The sequence below is a fragment of the Salvia hispanica genome, chromosome 1 (assembly GCF_023119035.1).
Source record: "Salvia hispanica cultivar TCC Black 2014 chromosome 1, UniMelb_Shisp_WGS_1.0, whole genome shotgun sequence".
Lineage (NCBI taxonomy): Eukaryota > Viridiplantae > Streptophyta > Magnoliopsida > Lamiales > Lamiaceae > Salvia > Salvia hispanica.
In genome coordinates, this window is record NC_062965.1 from 7,379,330 (window position 1) to 7,390,915 (window position 11,586).

At 36.6% G+C, this 11,586-nt stretch overlaps 1 protein-coding gene across 1 annotated transcript; it reads left to right on the plus strand.

Moving 5' to 3' along the window:
* Window positions 1-5,375: 5,375 nt before the first annotated feature.
* On the plus strand, window positions 5,376-10,520 carry LOC125201436 (TNF receptor-associated factor homolog 1a-like). The gene is made up of 10 exons (XM_048099548.1): window positions 5,376-5,492; window positions 5,824-5,924; window positions 6,292-6,403; window positions 7,236-7,324; window positions 7,407-7,475; window positions 7,552-7,681; window positions 8,118-8,276; window positions 8,939-9,287; window positions 9,529-9,641; window positions 10,149-10,520. The coding sequence occupies exons 2-10, from the start codon at window positions 5,852-5,854 to the stop codon at window positions 10,276-10,278; spliced, it is 1,224 nt and encodes a 407-aa protein (XP_047955505.1). The 5' UTR covers window positions 5,376-5,492; window positions 5,824-5,851; the 3' UTR covers window positions 10,279-10,520.
* The last annotated feature ends 1,066 nt before the right edge of the window (window positions 10,521-11,586 follow it).

Consider the following 11,586-nt stretch of genomic DNA (forward strand, 5'->3'; position numbering starts at 1 on the left):
AGGGGTTATTCTTATTTGAAATACTCTCTGTTATGTGGAAGGCATGAGTTTCAATGAGAAATTAGTAAAGTAAGAGAAATGAAGAGAAAAAGTAGGTAAAGTGAGAAAAATAGAGAAAAATTGGATAAGGTATGAAAGAACGAGAGAAAAAGTAGAAAATGTATGAGAGAAAAATTTTCTATTTTTAAAAATTTGACTAGTATTTTTTTTGGGATATTTATAAATGTTAAAATGAGATTACTTTCATGGATGGAGATGTTATTGTTTTTTGTTTAACTGGCCCATGACATTGCTGGGGTTTGAATCCCCTTGCACAGTAGAAGACTTGTACAAAACAAATAAATCAGACATATATGATCTATTTGACCGATTATGAGATTAAAAGGACCTCAATACTTAAGAAAGTCCAATTGAATCCATTTAGTTGGGATCCCAACAAGAGTAAACCATATCTCACACTTCGTGCTCCCTCCGTCGCACTCTCTCTCTCTCTCTCTCTCTCTGCCATGAGGACTCAGCGGCGTGCGAGCCGCTACTGTCGTCTTCGTCAAACGGTTCGTCCCACTTTCTTCTTCTGTCTCTCTTTATTACACAAATACGAACATATGCACTCACACAAGCACGAAAACGCACACACTCCCCTCATCACCTCTTACTTTTTCGTTCTTTCAAAAAAAGTCCAACAGCCCTTGTCGCTTTGTCGGGCTTGCTGCCGTCATGGGTGTGGAGCAGTGGGGTTGTGGTGGCGAGGGCAGCGGCTGCATGGCGCGCTGAGGCAGCCCCTCTTCCGAGGATTTCAACCTTCTAAAAGCTAAGTTCTTGTCCACATTTCTCGCTCGTCTATGATTATCACACTTATTGTTATTGCAAAGGCTAATTTACTTGATGTTATTGAAGAATTGAACGGTGAAAAAAATGTGTTTGCCAACATGGTTATGAACTCTAGCATGAAGATTAGTTGGATATAAGTAGCTTGGTATTGCTAAATCCATGTCACGAGAGCTATTGTGGAAAAAGATTATGGTGGGATTAGTACTATCCAGAAGCTATGTTCGAGCATTCTAAGTTCTTTTGCACATTCTTGGCTAATGACATGAAAAGCTATGAATGAACTTGTTTGAAGATGTTTACCTACAATGAAGAGGGTGATGGTGAGAGAGCTTGATCATGTCGTTTCTTTTACTATCCTCTACTTCTTCTACTTGAACTAACCATTTGAATCTTCCTTGCTCTCTTGTTTAATGATATGAATGTGTTGGAGATTTTGCTTGAAGGAACAAAAGAAAGATGATTGGAGATGGTGGAGTATTTATAGGCAAAGAGGGTGCATGGTTTTAAATGGATAATCTCATAGTTCATGATAGCAAAGCGTTCATCCAAGAGTTAATGACTTTTTTGCAAGGGGTAAGTTGTCACACCCATCATTCACTCTACCATCTTTGGAAAGAATCTTATGTCTCGTCATCTAAAATGACGGCTAACAAGTACAACTGTCGTTCGGAGAACATGCACCGTCGTTTGGGGAACGTGCTTGATGTGATACGAATTTGTCAAATGTCTTGTCTTTTGAATGATGTGATGGTGATGGGACTAATATATACTCCCTCGGTCCCTATTAGGATTAACACTTTGAGCGGGCACGGGTTTTAAGAAATGTAAAGAAAAGTTGGTTGAAAAAGTTAGTGGAATGTAAGACCCACTTTTTTATATTGGTTTTATAATAAAATGTGAGTGAAATGAGTTAGTGGAATGTGGAACCTACTTACTATTTATGGTAAAAATGAAGTGCTACTCTTAATTGGGGACGAACCAAAATAGAAATTAGTACTCCCTCCGTCCCTCATAATTTGTCATCATTTGACCAGGCACGGGTTTTAAGAAATGTAATAGAAAGTGGGTTGAAAAAGTTAGTGGCATGTGGGTCCTACTTTTATATATTAGTTTTATAATAAAATGTTAGTGAGGATGAGTTAGTGGAATATGGGATCCACTACCAAAAATGGTAAAAGTGAAAGGTGACAAATTTTTAGGGACGGACGAAAAAGGAAATAGGTGACAAATTTTCAGGGACGAAGGGAGTAACTCGTATTCGGGGACGAAGGGAGTATCTCTCTTTTGTAGGTTACAGATGTACGCGGTGTAGTGATCAATAGGAGCACGAAATGAAGGTGAGGTCCGGGATGTGCACAACCGCCGAGATTCGGGGCGCGTCTCCTCTTTTGCTATAATCTCGATATTCAAATTGTAATAGCGCAGGACTTTGCAAAATTTTATTTGAACTTTTGTTAAACGAACTCATAGATTTTTCTTTTATTTAGTTAAACTATTAAACGTCTTCTTTATGATTATCGAGATCGCACACATTTTAAAACCGAACAAACAAGAAATAACAACTAATGCAAGGCGATATTGGATCGACTATGGTTCAGAAAGGGTGGGTGTTACATTTCATTTTTACAATGGACTTTTTATTAGGTTTACTTTTCTATTTTAAATTACTATAAAATTATCTTTGTAACCGATAATATTTTATTTTGGAGGTATAAAAAGTTTAATATTTTAAAAATGCCGACGTTTAAATGGGTAGATCGTGATGTGCAACTGACTACACTTACCATAATCAAATGACTACATAATTATACTCCCTTCGTTTCAATGTAATAGAGTCAATTCTTTTCGGCACGGAGATTAAGAAATAGTTAAATATATTAAGAGCATCCGCAATGGTGCTTAGGCCAGCCATAGGCCAGCAATAGGCCAGCCATTCTCTCCCCTGTCATGTCAGCAACACTAAAAAATCCACCTGCCATATCAGATTTAGGCCGGCCGCAATAAAAATAATTCAAAATATACTACATTTACGGAATTAAAATTACAATTAAATTACGGAATTAAATTTACGACACATATACGGGAAAATTCATTAATTTTATTTAAATAAAAAAAAGTACATTAACTAAAAATCTTAATTTTGTATTGGGCTAGTTGTTGTTGTCCATCGCTAGATGTTGCTCTTGTACAGAAATTTAGAGATAGAGAAAATAGCGTTTATATAGTTTTTCAAAAATTAAAAAAAAAAATTGATTTTTTTTTTAAAAAAAGAATTAAAAAAAATTAAAAAAAAAGAATTAAAAAAAAAAAACAAAATTCGGCGCTGGCCGATCGGGCCGCCACAATGGCGGCCAGCGCATCGGCCAGCGTCGAGCGATCGGCCAGCCCACGCCGTTCGGCTCGCCGACTGCAATGGTTCGGCTAGCCGATCGGCCAGCGCGACGAATCGGCTAGCCGATCGCTAGCCGACCATTGCGGATGCTCTAAGTGAAAAGATAATAAAATAGGAAAGAGACAAAAGTAGAGAGAATGAAGTAAGATAGTGAATAAGGTTAGTAAGTGAGAGAAAAAGTGTAACTTTTGCTAAATAAGGAAATGACTCTATTATAATAGAATGTTCGGAAATAGAAAAATGACTCTACTATTATGGAACAGAGTAAGTATATTATTAGTAACTGCTATGAATTTTAGTAGTATTATTTATAGCATCGTGTAATTAAATTGAGAATAATATAGCAATATTCAATGTGAATTGGATGACAATATTTAGTATGCAATCAAAAATCATTTCACATCTAACCAATTGAGGTAATCCACGATGAGAATGAATACATAATTAGGTATTTCTCCCTCCGTTCCATAAGAGTATTAACAATGGTGACTCTTCTTTGGAGCCCATTTGAGGGCCTATTTTCATTTTCTCCTTCCACGTCAGCAGATCCATCTCAGGGCTTATCTTCCTGCAATGAGAGCCCATCCCCGAGCCTATCTTAGAGCCCATCTCATTTCCACATCATAATTATTATTAATATTTCACTTTTAATTGTCTGTGTAATTAAAAGACAACGTAATATACGGCAAAAAACAAATTTCATTTAAAAACCAAATAAAACATAAATAAAAATCCTACATTAAAAAAATAAAAAAAAATAAGATAAAGACAGAAAACATAAAAAAACAACGGAAGCATAGCCTCAGACGCACTCGGGTTCCGGCTCGTCCTCCCCGACACGACCCATTAACCCTATGAATTTGGGGCAATCATTCAGTTGCAGATATATTTCCCAGTAACTGCACCCTCTCGCATTGCCATCGTAGAAATCGTAAAATTTAGCATACTCATACACCGGGCGTTTCCAATGCTTGCGTAGATCGTTGGGTTGGTGTGTCCAAGCCCCTGCGGGCTTTACTTGTTCGTATTTTTTTGTGATACGCCCCAGAAACCGCCCTCGCGATTGTTGGCTACAATCAGGTCCTCAGAGATCTCTGTCCAACAATGATCAAGAGCAATTGACTCCTCTATGGAGTACGTACTCCTCGTCTGCCCAGCCTCAGACGCCTCCCCGATTGTCTCCTTCTTCTTCCCCTTCATGTCGGGCACCTTGTTGCTAAAGTTCATATCACCGTGGAGAGAAGTAATTAAAAATTGAAATTGAGATTGAAAATGGATGAATGTGAATTGATGGGGAATGAAGTATATATAGAGGATTAAAAATTGAATTAAATAAGAAAAGTGGATATTAGCTCCATCATCAGCCCGAGTCCCCGCAATGGAGGTCCATCGCAAGGCCAATGAGGGCCGATTTGAGCATCGGCTTTGAGGCGGAGGCAATGGGGCATGGAGATAGGCCCACTCTCCACAATGGTGACCTTTGAGGGCCTATGTGGTGGTTGATCGCTCGGCCCTTGCGATCGGCCACCACTGCTAATGCTCTAGTAGTTTACACTTTCTAATTTCGGAAAGTCTTCTCTCGATGAGGTGAGACCCATTATCAAGTAACAATACTCAATTACTAGTATTTCTTTTTATCTTACTTTATCGATTACATTCCCTCCGCCCCGGCTAAGATGATACATTTCATAGTCGGCACGAGATTTTAGGAGTTGTTGGTTAACGTGGTTAATTGGATAAAGAAAGTTACTAAAAATATAAATGTGTCATCTTAGTTGGGACAAACTAAAAAGGAAAGTGTGTCATCTTTGGAACAGAATGAGTAATTAAAATCCATACCAAACCAATAATGCATACTCTCGTGGGATGGAATGAGTATAATAATGCGGCTGATGACATTTACAATAGTTAAATGAGTACACGTATATATTATTAATAATCCTAAATTTTAATATTATTATAATATATTAGTGGGACGAAATGAGTATTAATAATGCGGCTGATGACATTATAAAACAATAGAAATATAAATTAGTGAAACTATGAAACACAGATATAATTAAGAATAATGTTTATACATAAGATCCATGAAATACTGTCATTTGACATATAGTCATAGATGAGCTGGCTGTGCATAACATCAGTGTAAACCCTACTCCAAATTCCAAAACTATACTCACTCCGTACATGCAAACAGGCCTATATAAATATGGACTAATAAAGAATTTATTTCTTATTCTGCTGCTGCTGCTGCATATTTTATTGATTGGTAAAATTCACTAGTATCTTCAAAAATGGATATTGTTTGGGGTGATTTTATCGATTCTTCTTGCCTAATTAGGATTTATTGAGACTTGCCTAATCTGATCTGTATTTTTGGACTTTATGAGGATATTAACGACTGGAATTTTGGTTTGATCGTTGTATTTATTTGTTTGATCACTGTAATTCTCATATGTCCGATGGATTGCATTATCAAAAGCTTCATTTCCTGTGTATTCAATGTTTCTATAATGAGTATTTGATTATGGTTTGATCCATTGTACTATTTATTTATGTATAATCATCGGGTGACTTGTCAACTGATATAATCAAAGCAGGTGATACAGAGAATACGGATTGGGGGAAATGGCTGGAGTTGCAATTAAGGAGGCTGGAGCGGGGGGAAATGGGAGTCTATCAACTTCGCCCCCTTATGGAGGTGTGCCATTGTTTTTTCTGTTGTATATTTCCTAGCAACCTGAATTCATCATCTTTTTGTGTGCTCTTGGCAATTGATGAATAGGAAATGCATGATATTGGTTGAATATCGCAAATTCTGTTCTATATCTGTCTGCAACATATCTATGTTCGTTTCCAAAGTCTGTTCATTTGATTGAAGGAGACCTTTACTCTGCTGAAAAGCATGCAGCATTCCATTTAGATTTTAAAGCCGCACAATTTGAGCTATTTATAACTGCAAACTATTGAACTTTTGATTTTTGGATATTGTGTCATCTTTATCATTCATTTGTTCAACAAAAAGTCTCTAACCTTGCAACATTTATTTTGTCACTATTATGCTGCAGGACCAAAGCGATCCGACTTATTTGGAATGTATACATGGACGATTTATAATTTTTCTCAAATCAACAAAAGAGAACTTCGTAGCAATGCATTTGATATTGGAGGCTACAAATGGTATGGTCTCCTGTCAATTTTCCTTCTGCCATTGCAGTGTGTAAAGATTCTCAGTCAGCTGTATTATCTGACCTGTTGACTTCAGAGTCATTGTTATGACATCATTATTTAAGCTGATTTTGTCGACCAGATTTGGAACCTTTAATGCCAAAAAAATTATTTTTATGCAACTTGAATTATAGTAATCCATTATGAGGCATCTGAACCTTTGTTTATGTCCGTAAACTTAGTTGGTGTCCTTTATAGACTTCTAGCCTGGTTCGGTATAATGAATTAAAAAGAGGGAGCTATGTATCTTGATTCTCTGTGTGTTTCTTTATATATATACTATAATTTTTAAACTCCTTTTTGGAGTTCAAATGTGTTTCCAGAGGCTTTGGCAGATATGAGTATGGGTTTGGCTTTTTCCATCAGTAATGCTTCTTCAAAATTAAATACCCCCTCTGTCCCACTATAAGTGAGGCGTTTCTTTTCTGCCGTTTTTTCGCGAAGATGACAATAAATAGTTAAAGTGGAGAGAAAGTAAAGTAAGAAAGAGAATAATATAGACTATCCTCTTTCTTACTTTACTTTCTCTCCACTCTAACTATTTATTACTATCATTTTCGCAAAACAACGGCCGAAAAGAAGCGCCTCACTTATAGTGGGACGGAGGGAGTAGTATATATTCACTCAAGAAATTATTAAATTGAATCAACTTGGTCCTAAGTAAATAGTCTTATACTTTGCTTGATCAACCCATTTAGTTTGCATGATTCCTAGTCATTTACTATCCATATAGGAATATTGATCTGCAAACTAATCTATAGATTTTGTGAAATTTGGTTGATAGGTATATTTTGATTTTTCCACGAGGCTGTGATGTCTGCAGTCATCTCTCTCTTTTTCTTTGTGTTGCAAATCATGACAAGCTTCTTCCAGGTATGGCACTTTATTGTGGTAATGCATAGAAACATTAGTTTGTTGATTTGCAACTTGCATGACTTGTTTCATCTATGAACAGGGTGGAGTCATTATGCCCAGTTCACAATTGCTCTTGTGAATAAAGATCCAAAAAAGTCCAAATATTCTGGTATTTATTCAATAGTTATAAATTATATCTCTACCACCAAAACCTTGAAATTGACGCGTTTGATCAAAACTTGAAGATACGCTGCATCGGTTTTGGAAGAAGGAAAATGACTGGGGATGGAAGAAATATTTGGAGCTATCAAAGGTGCAGGATGGGTTTATTAATGATGGTGCTTTGTTAATTAAAGCTCAAGTTCAGGTTATCAGGTATAATATCCATATCTCGTTTGTCAATATTTACACCAACCTTTTCTCTCTCCAATTAAATACAGTAACCAACAACTCCTAAAATCTCGTGCCGACTAAGAAATATGTCATCTTAGCCGTGACGGAGGGAGTTCCAGTTATCTTTTTCTTCGTGTAAAGCCAGTATTTTGTTTTTTGCTAAAAAGTTTTCAAATAAACTTTGGACTTGTGCAAAGAATACAATTGAAACAATAGTAGTGGATATGGTATTATGGTTTAAAGCCAGTATTTTGTTATTACTCAAAAAAGCTTTCAAATAAAATTTAGACTTATGTAAAGAACATGATGACTAGCTACTTGCTTTTATCTTCTTTCTTGCATGCATATGTCTATGCCCTTGAACTTATCAGCATAACTTGGTTAATCATTTCCACTGTAAACTTAATGCTACTTGCAGGGAAAGAGTAGATCGACCTTTTCGTTCCCTTGCCTGTCAGTATCGGAGGGAACTTATAAGAGTGTATTTAACGGACGTTGAAAAGATTTGTCAGCGTTTTGTGGAAGAACGTATGACAAAACTCGGAAAGCTATTAGAGGATACAGCTAGATGGTCTAGGTATTGTGTGCATGTTTCTGATTCTACTATTCATCATAATCTTCTTTTCTGGGAACACACTATTTTAAATATCTTTAAGTAATCTTCTTTTTTATTCAAAAGCAGTACTTTGCATCATTTACGTTGATCATTCTATAATGGCATTGTAGATTTGTTGAAAGGCAGCTTGAAATATTATTTCTCATCAAATCTAATACAGTACTTTACTTAATCGGGCTTGATTTATATCGTCAGGCACCAATATATTTTTTAAGTGTAGCATTTATTCTTTGCAAGTAGATGATTGAAAAGGTGTATCCAATATCCATTCAGAATTGAGTCGTCTGTGCATGGCATGTATTCTCGTATGCAAATGAAAATTTGGCTGTCGTGAACAAGTGGATATCCTTAGCTTTTGTAGGTAAATATCCCTGTAAGGCCATTGAACTAGAAGTACTATACTAGGGCCGAAAGAAAATCCCATGTAGTATTTCTTAATTATATTTTCCCTGGAGTGGATGCAGCTGTAGTATCCTTTCCGTAGTTTTTTTCTGAAATTGATATCTCATACTAGTATTTTGTTCCTATATTTGACAATTTCTGTGAGCTGTTTTCTTTTCAGTTGATTGATATCCCGTGGTGTAATACCAGCTAAGTATTTACATCTTCCCATCAATTTTCAGTTTCTGTGCTTTCTGGTTGGGTATGGACCAAAGTGACCGACACCGTTTGTCACGGGAGAAGTCAGAGTCCATTCTGAAAATTGTTGTGAAGCAATTTTTCATAGAAAAGGAGGTGAAATCTACACTTGTCATGGATTCTTTGTATAGTGGTTTGAAAGCTCTTAAAGGTCAGAATAAGGGTAAGAAGAGCAATAGCAAGTATTTAGAAGCAGAAGAATTACCAATTCCTATTGTTGGCATTGAGAAAGATACATTCATTTTGGCTGATGATGTATTGCTATTGCTTGCGCGGGTTGTTATGGAACCTTTGCCTCCAAAGGATAAGAAGGGTCCCCAAAACCATACTAAGGTCTGGTTTTTATTGTCCAACTATTTGTGTTTCTGTAGCCTTTTCTTAATTTGTTTCAGTGAGTTGCTTTATCTATAGCTGCTACTATTCTGAATGTTGGGAACATCGATTTTATGACCACCATCCATGATCCCGTCAATTATTTTTGTTGTTAATACAATTGTTTTGGATATATATCTTCCACTGTTCCACAACCTCTTTTTGTTACAACAATTTCTTATTTTTGATTCTGTTTTTCTAGGATGGGACTGTAGGACAGGAGTTCAGCAAAGATTCTATTGAACGTGATGAGAGGAGACTTACTGAATGCGGTCGCCAAACTATTGAGATATTTGTCTTAGCCCACATATTCAGGTATACAACTTGATTATGATCACACATATGATTTGGAGCTTATGGTATTTTGTTGAAGCTATATGCTTGAGTAGATTTTAACACGCAATGATTCGTCTTTTCAACAACATTACTTGTGACTTGAGAGAAGCTGTTGTTTTATTCATATTACTGCTGCATATACGTGCCTCTTCTCTGTAAAAAGAACGAGGGGGAGGAATATTGGAGGTTTTAAATGGATAGTTTACTCTTAAGAGTTTTTTCCTGCACCGAGTAAAAAGTTTGCCATTTCCTGCTGGTGTTTACTGTATTTTGTTCTCAAAGTATATTGTTTGCTCCATTACTTTATGCTTGCCCAGTGACTAGTTTGCAATTCGTCGCCTACTTTTTACTTCATGTTAATGTTTAAGTAGTATTGCTGTTTCGTTTGATCATCGTTTGCTGTTTCGTCGCCTACTTTATGCTTGCCCAGTGACTAGTATTGCTGTTTCGTTTGATCATCGTTTGCTGTTGTTGTTGCTGTTACAGTAAAATTGAGTTTGCATACCAAGAGGCTGTTGTCTTGAAGAAGCAAGAAGAACTCATCCGTGAAGAGGAGGCATGGCTTGGTGAAATAGAGAAAAAATCCAGGCGAGGAGTTGATAAGAAAAAGAAGTAAAAAAGAAACAGGTTTGTTAAGTTATTACTTGGTGATGCTAGGGAAGCTCATGGCAAATTGCATGCATGAGGTAATTTCGTTTTATTAAAGACTTGGAGTTACAGTTAATTTTATAATCTCTCGATTTATTCCACGCAACAATCTCGTACCAAACTAAATAACTCAATCGTAATTTAGTCTATCACTGTTATATGTGTCAACTTAGGGATTGTTCGATTATCATGTTACCGTATTTAATTTTATCTCTTGTCCCGATGCCCTTTTTTGGAAACTATAACTTGTGATTATGTGTCTCTGTTTCAATCTTATGATTAAATCAATCATAAACAAATTCCAATTTAATTATCTCATATTGTATGTCTTGTGATTAAATCAATCATAGAGAATTTCCACTTTAATTACTCCCATATACTGTGTCTCACTATTTTTTGTCTAATTATATTTATGTTTGATGGCCTTACTTTTGATGGCCGAGTTTTAAGAAAGAGATCCAACTTTTAAATGTGAAAAGGGTACTTGTATATTTTGATTAAGAGTATTCACCGTGAGACATTTGAGGGGGAGCCGCTACGCCAACAGAGGCACCCCAAGAGTCCTCGTTATGGGGGTTCAGAATGGGCCAGTGATGGGCTCCACCCACGCCTGGGGAGGGGCGCCACGATGACAGGGCGAGGTGTGATTGCCGGTGACGCCATTGTGGGTGTTGGGGTGGTTTTCTGGTGGTGGGTGAGATATTTCAATTATTTTGTTTAACTCAAATTAATACACCTTTATAACTTTTTCCCTTCCTTTTACTTCATATCTCTTTCAATCCATCATTTTCACATTAAAAAATTTAATGGGTTTCCATAACCATTTCAAGAACCTTGATCCACATTAGGAAATGAATGATCTTTCACCTCCAATAGTAACTAGGTCCAGAGTAGCACGACGGACTAGTAAAACGACTCCCCATATATTGTTTCACCTCATCTGATAACGGGTCGAATGACAGTTCTTTTGAGCTGGAAGGGGCAAAAACTGGTGACTACGACAACAAGTCATGGAAAGGGTGAAGGGCAAGAAAACCAGCGGGGCGGCGCTGAGAAACTATACCTATGAAGAGCCACTGATGTTGGACAATTTATAAGGGATGAACCAAAATAGAATTGACGCATAATGAGGGACAAACGGAGTATGTAATTATACTCACCATCCTAATCCAATTGAAAAATGATTTCTTTCACTCATTGTGGTCTCTAAACATACACCCCATCCGTCCTACCATAAACAAATTGTATTTCTTTTTAGGATATCCCACATAAAGTG

Coding starts and splice junctions, on each gene's coding strand:
- LOC125201436 (XM_048099548.1), top strand. CDS start 5,852: ATGGCTGGAGTTGCAATTAAGGAGGCTGGAGCGGGGGGAAATGGGAGT. Junction 5,925..6,291: donor AACTTCGCCCCCTTATGGAG/GTGTGCCATTGT, acceptor ATTATGCTGCAG/GACCAAAGCGATCCGACTTA. Junction 7,682..8,117: donor GCTCAAGTTCAGGTTATCAG/GTATAATATCCA, acceptor TGCTACTTGCAG/GGAAAGAGTAGATCGACCTT.